Source organism: Ailuropoda melanoleuca, chromosome 6 (genome assembly GCF_002007445.2).
Source record: "Ailuropoda melanoleuca isolate Jingjing chromosome 6, ASM200744v2, whole genome shotgun sequence".
Lineage (NCBI taxonomy): Eukaryota > Metazoa > Chordata > Mammalia > Carnivora > Ursidae > Ailuropoda > Ailuropoda melanoleuca.
In genome coordinates, this window is record NC_048223.1 from 34,495,806 (window position 1) to 34,511,480 (window position 15,675).

The following is a 15,675-nucleotide window of genomic DNA, read 5'->3' on the forward strand; positions in this document are numbered from 1 at the left end:
GTCTTTATTTCTCCATCAATTCTGAATGACAGCCTTGCTGGATAAAGGATCCTTGGCTGCATGTTTTTCTCTGAAAGAGCTTTAAAAATGCCCCCCCAACCCTTTCTCTCATTCCAGGTCTGTGTAGACAGGTCTGACGTAATTGTAATACCTTTGCCTTGGTATGTGAGAAATTTCTTTGCCCTGGCCGCTTTCAATACTGTATCCTTGGATCTAATATTTGCGAATTGCACTATGATGTGACGTGGCGTAGGTTTGTCGTGGTTGAGCTTGGGAGGGGTCCTCTCTGCCTCTTGGACACGAATGTTTGTTTCCCTCGCTAGATTAGGGAAGTTTTCAGCTACAATTTGTTCAAATATCTCTTCTATACTTCTCTTTTTCTCCACCCCCTCGGGGATGCCGATGATTCTGACATTGGAACGTTTCATTGAGTCAGTAATCTCCTGTAACCTACATTCTTGCACGTGGATTTTTTTAAGTCCAGATTCTATTTTAGCTTTCTCTTCTACTAACCCATCCTCCAATTCGCTGATACGTTCTTCTGCCTCATTCACCCTGGCCGTCAGAGCCTCTAGTTTTGACTGCATTTGGCCTATAGAATTTTTAATTTCTGTCAGATTCACTCTCATTTCTGCCCTTAGAGATTCTATATTCTCATTAACATTTTTGTTAATACTTTTTTCAAGTCTACGCATCATCTGGACCATTGTTACTCTGAATTCCATTTCTGATAATTTGGTTATATCCATATCCTTTAGTTCTGTGGCAGAGGCCACAGACTCATTGTCTTTTCTTTGCTGGGGGCGGATTTCTCCTTCTCATCATTCTGATGAGGAGAGGTTGCGGGGTTGTCCAGAGCCCAAATTCTTGACCGGGACCCAGGCAGTGCGTCCTTTTTTTATAGGGATCTTAGGGATGTGGGCTTCTTGATTTTTCATCCTGCCTTCTGGGGGAGGGGCCTGCCACACCGATACTCAGGCAACCCTGTTTGGGTAGAGTCTCCGTGTCCCTTGCGAGGGGGGATGGGGATGGGCACACTGTGAGCCGGTATTTCCAGGCTTTTGTTCTCTGGCCGCTTTCCCTGGCAGTTTGCTGTGCCTCTTCTAAGAGTCAGAGCAGCAATGGCCAAATCTCAGCCTCTGTCTCAGAACAGAGGGATCGCGGACCATTCTCCACTGATGTTCTGGCCACTTTAACTCTGTTTCTGTTGGTGCTGCTCAACCCTGCAGCATCCCGGGATGTGCGCCCCACACCCAGCATCCCACCCCTCACTTCCAGGGCCGGCACGTCTCTGTCCTTTGTGTTTCTAACACCACCAGTCTCCAGCCGCCCCTGCACGCTCCCGGAGCTCCCGGTCTCAGTCTGGTTCCATTGAGCACACCAGAGCACCGTTTCAGTCTGGTGGCGCGCGCTCCCCGCTCACGGTCTCAGTCTGCTCTCTCACGGGTGCCAATCCGCGAGTCCGCCCGCTCCCCGGTGCAGGTGGCTACCGCTTCCCAGCGCCCGAACACGGCAGCTCCCTCCCGCTTCCGTTTATCTTCCGATATCTGTGCGCGGTTTCACGGCTTCCCGCTTCGTACCTCAATACTCACCACTGGAGATGTTCATTTGTAGAGATCCAGATGTATCTTCCTGCGTCTCAGGCTGATTACGTGGATGTTCAGGCTGGTCTGATAACTATCCAACTCGACTTAGGGGACCGGCTGAAAAAGGGGTCCTCTACTCCTCCGCCATCTTAACTCCCTCCAGGAGGAGAGAATCTTAAGCAGGCTCCACACCCAGTACAGAGTGAGGTGGGGCTCAGTCTCAGGACCTTAAGTTCATGACCTCAATCTTACAGGCAGGTAGAAACCCCGTGCTCTGCACAAAACTATAGAACTAAGTGCTCCTTGATCCCAGAGGCCAGAAGAATCCTAGAGATTTATTAAATGAGAATGGATTGCCGGTTTCCACAGGTCGTTCCACTGCCAGTAAGAAGATAGTCATGAACCTTGGGTCCCTTTTTTCACTAGTCAACAGTCACCCTCACCTGCGAAGCTGCGACACAGAGAGTGACTTGGGGCTCTCATTACGGAGGCCGGGGCCTGGGGCCGGCCTGCTGCACCTACTGGCTGAGGACTCTGCACTCTGGAGCTGCAGTGACAGCAGGGGTCGCAGACAGATACCTCACGCCTCAGGCAGCTCGTGGCTCATTGGCCCTGGGTGTTTCACTCCCAGGACTGCGTGAGTTGTCACACTCACGTTGACTCGCGCTCTTCAAGAGTGTCCTCACAGCTCAAGCTGTCACTCCTGCCTTAAGCCCAGCAGCCGGTCACCTGCCGGCACCACCATCATTAGTGTTTGTTTTCCATGTCACTCTCTTCTGACCTCAGTGTGATGAGAAATCCACAGTAATTCAAATCAGTGTTCCCCTATAAGTAGCGTATCATTTTTTTTCTGTCTGCTTTCACAATTTTTTCTTTGTCCTCAGCAAATTTGATTATGATATGTTTGGACATGGATTCTTTGGGTTTATCTTGTTTGAGAGTCTCTCACTTTTTTTTTTTTTTGACTCTGTAGATTTATGTCTTTCATCACACTTGTAATAGTTTTAGCTGTGAATTCTTCAAATACTTTTCATCCATTCATGCTCTGCCCTCTCATTCTGGAACTCCAGTGATAGAAATCTTTTGTTATTGTCCCACAGGTCCCTGAGGCTTTGTCTGTTTGTGTTTTCAATTTTTTTTCCTCCTCTGGTTGGATGCTGAGCAGTTTTGGATTTTATCTTGGCTATTTTAAATATTATATTATGAGACACTGTGCCTAGTTTGAACCCTACAGAGACTGTTGATACTTTTATTTGAGCAAGCAATTATGTTAGTCATGATCAGGCTGCAGGTTAGGATAGTAATTTCAATGTCAGGTCAGTTGCAATGATATTTGGGCCTATTTTGTGTGTCTATCTTCTAGGGGTCAGCCTGGGATCTGGACAAAGGTATATTAGCTCAGCTCCTTAAGTTTTTGGTATGTCATTTGGATCAGTTCCATGCATGCACAGGTTGAGGGTAAGCCTACTAGCTATAAACAATTTTATGGGGTTTGTTTCTCAAGCTCTTCCTGATTTGTTATCTCCCCAGTACTTTTCTGGTTTCTTGCATTTCCCATTTTCTGCCTGGCCATAAATTGCTCACTTACTGCAATATCTGGGCTAAACATTGGTGAGAACAGAGGGGGTGGGAGGGGGGTAGTTTTGGCTGGGGCTCCTGTCACTGGCTGCTGTTGATGTTGCCACTGCCATCACAGAATTTCCTGGGGCCCTGGATAAAAGAACTGAGGGAAAGGAGAGTAGGAAAAAAATCCTTGAGGATTTTATCTGTTCTCTATGAGCTTTTGGGAGTTTCCTTTCCCATTCCTCAAGCCTGGTTTCCCCGGGAGCTCTCTCTTCTGCCCCACCATGCTGACTTCAAGCCAGGCTATCCTGGAGGGAAAGAAGTGGTGAACTCACCACCAATTTAGTGGTGCTTTGTATTCAGTGCATTTCCCCAGTCTACCTGTTGCTGTTCACTTTTCAGTGTTCCCAAATAGCTCTGCTATGCATTCTGTTCAGGTTTGGTAACTGCATTTAGAAGGAGAGAAAGGGTGGCATGTGTTTTCTCCATCTTACCCAGAACTAGAACCTCTGACTGATATTATTTAAAATATTTATTTTCTAATTAACTTGTCTTTATATACAGGACTACTAATGTTATTAATAAGAGTTCAGTTAAGGGGCACCTGGGTGGCTCAGTCGGTTGAGCATCTGACTCTTGGTTTTGGTTCAGGTCATGGTCTCAGGGTAGTTGAAATCAAGCCCCATTTTGGGCTCCACACTCAGTGGGGAATCTGCTAGAGATTCTCTCCCTCTGCACCCCCCCCAAATAAATAAACCTGTATGCTGACTAACAGAATAAAATAAAATAAATCTTTTTAAAAAATAAGAGTTCAGTTAAGTGGCCAAATCACAGTTTTCAGTGACTTCTTTTGGCATCATTTATGGCTACATTTATGTCAGCTGTACATGATGCTGTTTTGATCTCTTCCTTTGATCACCTCATTCTCACTGTAGTTTTCTATTTGCACTTTCTAACTCGCCTTGTGAGCAAATGTAGTCTTGTTATTTCTTTGCAACTTGTGGGGTAATTGCCTCGGAGCACACTCTCTACACACAGTCCGACGGTAGGGCTGGTCAGAGCAGGGATGCTGGACGTAGCTCAACTGAGTTGTATGTGGCACAGTTTTGAGAAAAATCAGGTGGGAATCCTCTCTGATGATCCCTGTAGTATAAGTTTGTGCTTACTTCAGACATAATTGAACTACAGCTGACATTTTCAAATAGTAGCCTTTGAACTCATCAAGTTGGGTGTAATTTCAGAACAAATTTACATGCAGTTCTTTTAAGATGCAAATCTTTGCAGAAATCACACCTGATGCAGTTGAGCTGGCAGCTGGTCGCTGGCGCACTCAGAAGGCGGGATAGGATCTCAGTGGAGGTGCAAATTCACTCGTGTAATTTAGAGTCTGCGTTAAGGCCTAATTACCCCTACGACCTTCCTATCACCATGAGTGATTGACTAAGAAATGTTCAGCCTCTTCTTGAGAATCTGGGAAATGATAATCCAGCCCTGGTCACTATGATCAAGTGGAAAGACAGAACACTTGAGCTTTGGGGGGCAGCTGAGGCCAGCCTGGTTCCAGCTTCATGGTGAGGTTAGGATCGGGCTCCAGGGAGCGCCTGGATGGCTCAGTCGTTAAGCGTCTGCCTTCGGATCAGGTCATGGTCCCAGGGTCCTGGGATCGAGCCCTGCATTGGGCTCCCTGCCCCACTGGGAGCCTGCTTCTTCCTCTCCCACTCCCCCTACTTGTGTTCCCTCTCTCGCTGGCTGTCTGTCTCTCTGTCAAATGAATAAATAAAATCTTAAAAAAAAAAAAAAAAAGGATCGGGCTCCAGGTGTACCTCTGTTGTGGCCCCTTAATCTCACTAAGCCTCCATTATCTCATCTATAAAACATCCTACATGCTTACCTTGCAAGGTGAATAAATAAAAAGAATAGATGAGAAAACTGACAGGAGACTGCAGAGCCTTCTGAAAGGTAAAGTGCCATGCAAACATTTATTATAAAATGTTTTTAAATTATGTTATTAAATGTTATTAAAATAACAAAGACAAAAATAGGACACAAAAGTTGAATTAAGAGGAGCAAGTCCTAAAGACTTCTCTTCTTGCCTCGCAGGCATGGACTTTTATGGAGGGCTTTATGAGGAGGTCTCTGGAAGCCCAGGTTGGGTCCACTCCCATCTAGGCCTTTCCAACCCAGAGAGCGTATGATTCAGCTCATAGGCGCCATAGAGTCAGAGATTCCCATGTGTTTTTCCTGATACTCCCAGGACCGTGGCAATGAGCAAGGGCCTATCTCCCTGGATACTCGGGAAGGGGTATGTGCCCTGGTTTGGTTATTAGTGCTTCTCCCCTCAGGTCCCCCAGTCTGCAGGCACCCAGAACTGTGATTCTTCTGTCCATATGAAAGAGGTTGTGTTGGGCTCAAGGCCCCAAGAAGTCCTGTCTCTAACAACTGGAAAAGTTCATTTACCATCATTTGCTCTAACTCAGAAATTCAGGCTTCTGGAACACAAACTCTCCCGAGGGACCCATGTGAGGCACCCCACCCCGAACTGGCTTATCTCCAGCCCCAGCGGACTCCCTCCTGCTCACCTCCCCAGGGGCCTCCACTGTCTGCCTCTACTGCTCCGGTCAGCAGTTCCCTGGGCGGTAGGACTCGGGGCATGCTCTGTAACACCACCAGTAGCCTGAGACCCAGGGTGCCCACCCAATGGGGCCTGAGTCAGGGATGGGCCAGCCAACCACTTTCTTCTCCCTCCCTTGCAGGTCACATCCAATGAGAAGCACCTGGAGAGCCTCAAGGATGCAGGCAGCCTTTTGCAGGCTCTGGAGTGGCTGGCCCCGGCTGGGGGGTAAGTCGGCCCAGGAGGAGCAATGGACAGTTTACTGTGCTTATTAGCAAACACACATTCCTCTTGCCTGTCCCCCCACACCCCAGGACCCATACTTTCCAGCCTGTCATTGCCAGTGTGGGAGGGGCCGCTGTGCTCCTCCACCCCCTTGGGAACCCCACTGTGCTGGTCGCAGAGGTTTGGGGAGGTCAGCAGGGGGAGGGAGAAAAGTAGAGTGTCTTAGCCCTGCCGGGGGAGGCATATTCCCATCTATAGGGACGAGAGATGGGGAGGGAAACCTGGGGGATGTGATGAACCTCACAAGGAAGGCGGTGGCCAGCCTGTGCACACATGGCCTCACTGTCACCACCTCACAGGGCTTTGGGCAGAGCTGGGATCAGGACTGACAGCACCAGGCTGTCCTCCTCGGCCACGTCCACAGGGAAAACTTGGAACCTGTAGAACAGACCGTGTGTCACCCAGAAGCTGACAGCGTGTGGTTAGGCCAGCCTCCTGGTCCTCAGCTCTCCGCTCTGTATGTGCAGTATATGCTAGAAGCGAGTTCCACAGACGGGGGCTGCCCTGTCACCCAGGAGCGTGTCACACGCTGTGAAGGTGGGAAACAGTATCTCGGCAAAGTAAGGGCTGCAGGGAGTGTTCATCCCACAGTGACACCCCCCCCCACAACCCCTGAACTTGAGAGATGGTAGCAGGTGTGGGGGGATAGGGCTTACAAGTTGTTACACTGTATCTGAACTGTTAATGCCAAGTGACCAAAGAAAAATTCATGGGAATAAGAAGCAAGCTGCCCGCAGGCATCCATCCTGCCGTCAGACTGTGCTGGACGATAGCTCACTGTGCAGGACAGTGCCAGAGCCGGGCTTGTGGTCAGGCCACCCTGCCCAGAGCTGAGAGAGGTGGCGGGGGCCACAGTCCCCTGAGCTTCAGCTGCTCTCGGGCTTCTGGGGAGAAGGATCCACCTGCTAAGGGGTACCGGGTTCTCTGAATTCTGCTTCCTGGTGTTTTGGGTTCAGTATTAATTTGAAAAAAATGTGTGGCTGGGGCATTGCTGAGAAGCGGTCTGTGGAGAAGGGATGCCATCTCCTAGACTACCCCAGTCCCTCTCTGAAGTTTAAGCCAAAGGGGTGGTTTCTGTGAGGTGAAGGGGAGGAACAGGCTAGCTTGGGGGGGGGGGTCCTCCTCACTCTGCTGGGTCCCTGTTGTGTAAGGCATGGACAGTGACTCCCTAGGCTGGGCCACAGGCCTCCTGCGACACTGCTGTGAGGAGGAGCATGGGCCATCTGTCCCCAGAGGCCTGGGCTTGTGCCGTGATGAAGCCACTCTGAGCAGATGGGTGCCAAGGAGGGCCCGGGAGAGCCACTGGCAGAAGGGCTTGAGCGGAGAGCACCAAGAGCCCTTCCTCTCCAGCGCCTGCCTCTGTGGGAGCCCTGGTCCGGCAGGGGCCTCCATCTGCCTTGAGGCCAAAGCCAGCAACTCTCAGCGCTGGACCCAGGCTTGGACCAAATGTGCCAAAACATAGCTCAGCGCTCCACAAAGCTGGGAGCCCATCCTGCACCGCCGCCCAACACTGCAGCAACTGAAATGTCTACACCAGGTGGATCTTGGGTTGGACTGGGGGGGTTGCTGCTACGAGGTTTTCTTGTTGGGACTTCATTCGGATGGCCCAATCAGAAAAGGTCTTCTTACGCTGACCAAGAATGAGCGGATGGCCGTGCTCTCAGTTCCAGTGTGGTGCTGCCAGAGGTCGGTGTACCCTCCTTGCCAGTCACTGGGGCCTCCGGGCTGCTCTGGTGGGCATGGTGGGTGGCAGGACTCCACCAGCCTAGCCTCGACTCAGCTGGGATCGGGCGGAGTTCAAACACATTCTTGTCATCCCGTGGGGCCTTTGATGCGCAAAGCAGGAATGCGTGGCACCGTCTCCTGACCACAGCCCCGTCCACTGTGACCCACCTCTTATGCAGCACCCCCACCCCTGGTTATTTGGCAACAGCTCTATTTCTGTGTAGTCAGGAGTCTGCCATGAGCTAATTTTATACTTCAAGGCAACGCCGTATGTCGTTCTTCTCCCTGCTAACAGTTGTTAAGGCACAGGTTTAAATGTGTCTCAATTTGCTCCAGGAGCAAATTTTCCATGTTAAGCTCTTGACAGCACATCCACACCTAGGAGGGCAAGAAAGCCAAAGCCTCCTGGCTCATTGGCCGGGAAGTGGCAATATGGAGCAGGGAGAGCCAGCGTCTGAAGCAGGTCGGGGATCTTGGCCCTGCACCCAAGTCGGCTGCAGGCGGGCTCCGGACAGGCCCATTGCAGGAGCCAGGCTAGGCAGGTGCTGGCTTGCTGACTTGCCCTTACCGCTCAGTGTCAGCATGCCTTGCCAAAGCAGCTCAGCTGGGGGAGGTCAGGAGCTCAGGCCTAGTGCAGGGGTGCCGCATGGCCAGTTCTGAGCCCTCTGGGACTGTGGGCTGAGGGGTTCTCACCTTGAGGCCCTGGAGCCTGAGTGTTGTGTTTCTGCACCTCAAGATGATACACAGGGCAATTTTATGAAGTAGGGGGTCCATCAAATACTCAGCTACAAAAGAGGCGGCCCCTTTGGAAGAGGGCGCCTTTTGCTCTGGAGATGCCTAAGTGTTTCTGCTTTGGTTTTTCTCACAGTTCATCTGCTGACAGTGCGGTGGCCTCCTTGGCCCTGGAAATCCTCCAAGCTGTTGGACACTAGGCAAGAAGTCCCTTAGCACAAGCCTGCTCTGCAGCACCAGCTCTTGGCTACACATATTCACCACATCGCCACCCGTAGCTCTGTTTGCACCTAATAAAGTCAGCTGAACCCAGAACCTTCCGGCTGAAGTGTTCTCACTAACCCTGAGCCCTAGGAAACCCATCAGAATGGAGTGGTTCCTTCATTCCTGTGGGATGCATCTGGAAACCACGGGTGTGCTAGCTGTTCTGAGAATGTGCTTTTCCTCTGTGTGCGCTAGGTAGGCCTCCACAAACACCTGCGCAAATCAAGACGAGAAGCCAGAGTCCTCAGCGTGCGGCATTTGTGAGCATTTCTCCAGAGATTTTAAAGGCAGGACTAGGCATGAATGAATGCTCGCCCAGCCGCAGCTCCAGAGAAAGCCTTTGGAAACTAGTTTTAGCCTCTTGTCTTCCTCCCAGTTTTACCTCTGGCTTTTCTTCGTTTGAGGGACAACCTGAATCCAAGAATCCTGGGGAGGGCTGGGCAAGGCTCCACCAACAGGCAGGTGGTGCAAAGTTTGCCTAAAGGATGCAAACCGCTTGAGGAACCCTGGCCTCCTTGAAGGTCTGCCCATCTAGGTGTCGTGATGTGGATGGGGGGAGGGTTCTACTTTGGTGCCAACTCCTGCTGATTATCCCCTTACCCTTAGAACCTTTCCAGCTTCTTCCTATGTTCTCTCACACATATGCCCTTAAACCTCCTATGTATGTAAGAAGCCCGTGGAAATATTGGGTGCACAGTGCAGAAAGGTGCTGGGACTGTGGTACTGAAGAAGGCTTACTCTTGAATCTGGTCCAGAGGGTAGGGATGGGTCCTGGGCAGCTCGAACCACGTGAGCAAGTTGAGGCCCTTCCTTAGCCTCTCTGGGGCCCGTATCCCCATCTGTAAAATGAAAGGGTGAGGCTAGACCAGATCAATAGCTGCTGTCCTGCTACCAGACACCATCCCAAGCCCAGGTGGGATCCTGCCCCAGGCGGCAGCCACCAAGCAGACAGAATGGGCGGGATAAGCACAAGAGGGCACATAGGTGGTCCCATCTATTGCACCACGGGAAGCTGGTCATGTCACCAACAGTGAGCTGGGTAGTTTGCCAGCTTCCACGTGGCTTAGTAATGAAAACCGCAGCTCTGTGCCCAACTCCATCACGAGCATACGCGTTACCTTATTTACTCGCCACCACAACCTACAAAGCAGGCCGCCTCAGCTTCATTTCCTGAGAGAAGACAGGCTCAGAGGAGCCAGTCCGGGTGCCCAAGGGCCCTGACTTCACAGGGTTTGCGTGCCCCTCAGAGGGGTACCCAGAGCTCGAGCTGGGAGTAGTTATGGTGGAGAGGTCCACCCAGGAGCAGGCAGTCTCCTTCCAGCTCTCCTAGCCTACTCACTGCCCATGGTGAGGAGGCTCCAGGCTAGGTCCTACTGAGTCATGTGCTCAACCTCGGCCTGGCCCTGGCCTCCCTATTTTCCCAGGAAATAAATCTGTTCTCTCCCTTCATTCAGTTCTTGGGGGAACTGCCCTGGAGTTCTGTGCCTGGAGTCTTCCCAGAAGGTATTTCTGAGCACTGGAAGATTCTGCTTTTCCCTTTTTAGTTGAGCATGGAGGAGTCTTTGCTGTTTGAGGTAAAACAATACAGTTTTAACATTCTGGAATGGTTTTGTTGAATGGACCCTTCTTGGCCCTGAGCCCCTCAGCATTACCTCTTTCAGGAAGAGCGTATCTGAGTAGGCAAGGGACAAGCAGGGCTACCACCTGGCCTAGGGGATCTTTATTATTCTTATAAAGATGCCAAGTGGAAAGCAGCAGTCCTGGTCCCACTGAGCTCGGGCACAGGGGATATGAACAGGTTTGGCTAGGTGGGCAAGAGGCGGCCTAACCCTTCCTTGCCCTCCCCGTGTGAGGCCCATACCCTCGTATCTGGCTTCCCAGGCTGGCTCCAGTTCTAAGAGAAGAGCTGGCCGCTGGCTCCTGGCCCTTTAGAGCTCTCAGGATTCTGACAGTGCTAAGGGACCCAGACCAGGCACCTACTGGCCCTCATTCTCCCTACTTTTGTGCTTTAGCTATTTGCTCTTTAATTGGCTACAACCATTAGTTGAGCCTCTTCAGGGACAAATGGTGTCAGAGGTTGCAGAGTAGACTAGTGAATAGCTGCACAGAACTCCCTTTCCCTCTGTGAACAGCAGGCCCAAAGCTTCAAGACCTTTGCCTTAACTTACAGCCTGAGAGTAGGTGCCCAGAGGAGGGGGTCTGTCCCTCTGAAGAGCCACACTCTGGCCACAGGTGTCCTGAGAGGAGGGGACAATCATCAGGGCAGCTAAGGCTATGGGTCTGTAGGACGCAGCAACGGAATTTACTCTCACCGTTCTCTGTACTCGTCTAGCCCTTCATGGTTCCCCTACTATCCTAAGGCTTTTCAGATTATCTGACGGTGCGCAGGCTTTATCCCTGGGACACAGCTCAGAAAGTAGAAACTCTGGGGGCTAAGGCCCTTGGCCAAGGTGAGAGAGGAACTGGGTCTCTCCGGCTTGGCTTGAAGCAAGATTCCCTTTTTTCTCCCTCCCCCGGTGACAGAAAAACGTGGCAGAATCTATGGACATATGCAGAAGCTAAGGCAGGAGCTTCAGGAAGAAACTGGTAGGGAAGTGGGGCGGGCGGGGACAAGACTACGGAGAAACAAGAAGTCACAGCCCAGAATGAGGACCAGGGAGGTGTGGAGTCCTGATGTGACCTGGAAGGAAGACTGGTCTTTTAAACCCCATTTTAGGGCCTTTACTGTAGAGGTGGTAGAGGTAGCCTGTCACCTGCCTCTAGCTCACTTGGGTGGGGAGGGGCAGGGGACTCCCCCCCAGCACGCTGACAGAGGAGGAAAAGGAAGCACCATCTTCTCAGCCTCGCCCCTCACTCTGCAATTGCATCTGGTGGGTGACTCACTCAAGGCAAGGTAAGCCCATTTTAAATTCTCAATTATCAGAACAAAATAACTGCAATCAACTGGGCACCCTCCACTTTATAAACCAAACAGCATGATTCAGCCGTTTTTATTACAGAAATCAAAACAAAAATTAAAAAGCATATTTAAGATCGTTCTCTATCAAGGATTCAAATAATCATATTGAAGCCTCACGTCTGGAACATCTGCTCCAATATGGAAAAGAGCTGCATTCTTCAGCTTAGCTTAGTGGTGGTCACTGCGATGGGATCAAATGTCTTAGGCGCCCCCTATCCCCAGGTAACCACTATTCTGATTTCTGTAGTAATCCAATCACCTCCTTGCTTTTTGTTTTTACCATCCATGGGTGATATCCTCCAGTTTGCCCTTTTATTCGATCAATAAAGACCTAAAGCATGCATTTGTGACTTGCATTTGGTCAGTATTGTTTGCAGTATCCCCACACTGCCGTGTGAAGCTGTGCTTCTCTACTGCAGGACGTTACTGGAGACGTGGGCTGTCGTGCAGTGCTCTCCCAAGCCATAATAATGGAGTTCGAGGCAAAGAAAAATCATTAATACTGACCCTACTTGTCTTTAAAATCTTGGTATTTTGTGGGTCATGGATTTTTCTGCCCCCCCCCGCATTTTCAGTTTTTCCAAATGGCTACCAGTTGTTCCATACCTTTACTAAAAAAAGTCCCTTTTCACACTGACCTCCAGTGCTACCTCTTTAGTACTATGTCCACATCTTCCACTTTCCCTGTCTCTGCGCCAATAACTGTTTACTACCTCTGCCCTTCCTTCTAGTTAGGCCCTGACCACTGGGGGAACAAGTTTTCCCCCCTCATTCTTCCCAGTGTCTTGGGGATTCACGGCCCTTGTATTACTGAATACTTGCAGGACCACCTTGCTGAATCAGATTAACTTTACATTTTTTAGCAGAACTTTAAAACTATAATGATTTTAGGCAATGCTCTGAAAATGTTTACTGATTTTAACAAGTGAAACACACTGCTGTGGTACGTCATGTGAAGCTGCTTGTGTTGCTGGCATGATTCTGTCTGTCCTGCAATGGAAGGAACCTGAAACCAACCACCTCACCAGGTACAGGGTCTCCTCTCCAATCCAATTACACTTTAGACCAGTGGCTTTCAGAAAACTTCAACCAAAAGGAAGTGAACATGTTTATCTAATGGTCATGATCTTAAATAAAAATACCCCAGTAACTCCAACAGCTCTTCCTAAGCACAAAACACTTGCACTCTTTCTGAAGACCAAAACACAAGTCTTAACAGGGCTACTGACTCTGCCCTGAGGGATAAACTAAAGCTTGTCAGACCTACCGCCAGGATGACAGGATTACCTGGCAGACAGGTGGAAGAAGGCTCATTCTGGTCCGATTATGTTCAAGATAGATAAACATCAACACTTAAACCATCTTAATTTTCAGTTCAAAGTGGAGTTGAAGGAATTCCCCCTCTCCAAATGAGTCACATTTATGTGAAGGTGCTTGAAATCCAAATCCCGGCAGTTAATTCTTATTACTTATTAGAAAGGAACCATATGATGGTGTCTGGAGCGGGGGAAGCCTATCTATCTATAGGCTTTCAGTTTGGTTCTATGTAGCCCAAAGACCACATGACATGCCTCTGAATTGAGGTTTCTGGTGCAACTTAACCTAGGGCCCACTGTTAAAGAAACTTGGCAGACAATCCCATCTGGATGTAAGGCTCTCTCTCTCATTACAACTAAAATTATTTCACTGTGTGTGGTTCCTCAGGATGAAGCTAAATGAACTATCCTCACAAACCATTTACTGACAAAGAGAAAAAGGTGACACAATCGAATGAATTAAAAGTTTAATTCTGAACCATTTTTATAACCGCATTTTCTTTTGAAGCATCGTATCACAGCAGGTTACAACAACTTTGGGATAAAAGGCAAATGGTAAACTGTCCAAAACAAGGTTCCAAATAACACCTCTTACTGATTTACCCTACCCATACATATCCCAAATAAAGTTTTTGATCAAAAACATGAAATAGATCCACCTGCTTATTTTAAGCATATTAAAAAGGAAACTAATTGGACCATTTCTATTTGTCTATTTTATACAAAAAGGCTACACAATGTTACACTTTATTCAGATTACAATTAGAGTGATTATGAATTAGTGTTCTACACCATTACTCAATTCTTAAAAATTAGAAATTGCTGTAGCAGTATTCACTATAACTTAACACTACGAGAGACTTAAAAAACTAACAGTTACTGCAAAAAAAAAAAAAAATTAAAGAGCTACTTCAAAGCAAGCAAAGTCAGTACCATTACAGATATTTAAAAAAAAAATTTAACAAGCAAGGCTAGAGTTTGATAAATTCCATATCTTGTGATCCATTCTTGTGCATTCTTCACATCTTGAGTCACTCCCAAAATCCATTTGTATTGTTACTCCTCGACCAAAAAGGACCAGAACAAAAAGTTTACTTCAATTGTTCCCATAGGAAACTCAGCTTGGTTAGTGTGTCAGGCACTTTCTGAGATACCAGCCCACCCCTCGAGCCCTCTCAGCAACTCTACAGGCCAATCACAATGCAAGTTCAGACAATACAGCTGTATAAAGAGAGAAAGGCTGCTATTAATGTTTAAAACAGCAAATGTTACTCATTTGAGTATTAAATTGCAAAAGCTGTGGCAAAAAACATTAAAGTTAATAACTTCCACACATGACCACTTAACCAGAAATCTGAGAACAGTCAAATGTTCTAAGACATCTCCTTTCAAAGTATGTATCTGTTTTGGTGGCAGATTTACAAATAGGCCTAAACCACTCCCACCCTACCAACCAAGTCTCTCTGAAGTTCTGTAGGCAGAGTAAAAGTATTTTACCCAAACTGGCTTTTTTTAACTTCTTACCTAAAGGATGATTTACAGGTCAGTATCAAACCAGGCCAGCTGATTGCTGTCGCCTGGAGGCAGCCCATCCATGAGGTCCTGGGCATGCCCCAGATCTGGCAGCCCATCAACTGGATAGTCAGCACCAGGGTGGTGGCCACCCATCTCATGCTCCATCATGGGGTCCATACCCAACGCATCCTGGCCATATCCACCAGAGTGAAAAGAACGATAGCTGGGATCTAGAGGAGTGAGGGTGGCAACAAGGGGCAAGGGACAGAGGGAAAAAGGAGAAAGACATTAAAGTTAACGCTAAGGCATGGACCTTCAATAGCAGCAAACTTGTCTCAGAAAGCAGGCCTTTCTAGCCTCTTCAACTTCTAGCTTTCTTCAACCAAGTAATTTCTCGGTGCCAGGCCACGCACAAGGCTATACAAAGTCTGTTTCCATGAGAGGCAGACCAGCAGGTTCTAACCCACACCATCCGTTTACCAATGAAAATTTTGTGTTTGCTTTAGTAGAGACAGAAAATCCCTGAGGAGGGGCAGCAAGCAGTCTACTGTGTCTTTGACCGCCCAGGCATCAACAAGTCATGGGAAAGAGATGAAAGCAAAAGCAAGGCGGATGTAATTCAGTGGCTTAATACTTAGGAAAACCCAGATGAGATTATAAACATAAGGTGAACAGTTGTATTTGTTCACGGTCTACCCCATGCTCCATCTCCATTACCCAGATCTGAATGAGCTTTTCGGAAAACCCTGATAATAGAACTATGCAGATCCACCCCAGATCTGAGCTTGGAGTCAGAGTTCCCAATACTCTCACTTCCTGGGTGCGTTGCAGGCACGGATATTATAGGTTCTCTGACCAAAAAAGGGACTACAAAAGCAACTTGAAACGTTCTGCATGGCAGAGGCCCAGTAGTTGTGACACATATTTGTTGGTGTGATGCTGCCGCCTGCTCAGTGTGCAGCTTCAAGTTCCCTAGGCTCCACGAAAGCTACTGCTGCTGACTCTGGAATTTCAGAAGAGCCTTTAACTGCTGCCACTACTTTCCTGCCAACACAGGTTTCCCTGATGAGCAAACCAGCTCTTCTGATAAAGCTTTGGAACCTTAGCTTGACCCAGAGT

The 15,675-nt window shown here is 48.8% G+C and overlaps 2 protein-coding genes across 9 annotated transcripts in view; one reads left to right on the top strand and one right to left on the bottom strand.

The window, feature by feature from the left end:
* ULK4 (unc-51 like kinase 4) overlaps positions 1 to 8,817 on the top strand; it is a 589,354-nt gene extending 580,537 nt beyond the window's left edge. For all 6 annotated transcript variants that reach the window (XM_002923807.4, XM_034662175.1, XM_034662178.1 and 3 more), the window contains 2 exons: positions 5,903 to 5,988; positions 8,639 to 8,817. In XM_002923807.4, the coding sequence (XP_002923853.2) occupies positions 5,903 to 5,988; positions 8,639 to 8,702 (150 nt within the window). In that variant the 3' untranslated portion in view covers positions 8,703 to 8,817. The remainder of the gene's footprint in view (positions 1 to 5,902; positions 5,989 to 8,638) is intronic.
* A 4,678-nt stretch (positions 8,818 to 13,495) lies between these two features.
* Positions 13,496 to 15,675, bottom strand: part of CTNNB1 (catenin beta 1) — a 36,925-nt gene continuing 34,745 nt past the window's right edge. The window contains exons 15-16 of one of the 3 annotated variants that reach the window (XM_011230549.3): positions 14,566 to 14,786; positions 13,497 to 14,103 (exon numbers count right to left, since the gene is read on the bottom strand). In XM_011230549.3, coding sequence (XP_011228851.1) covers positions 14,578 to 14,786 — 209 coding nt within the window. In that variant the 3' untranslated portion in view covers positions 13,497 to 14,103; positions 14,566 to 14,577. Of the gene's footprint in view, positions 14,787 to 15,675 lie in introns of all 3 variants that reach the window. The other 2 variants (XM_011230548.3, XM_002923808.4) reach the window with 2 other exon arrangements.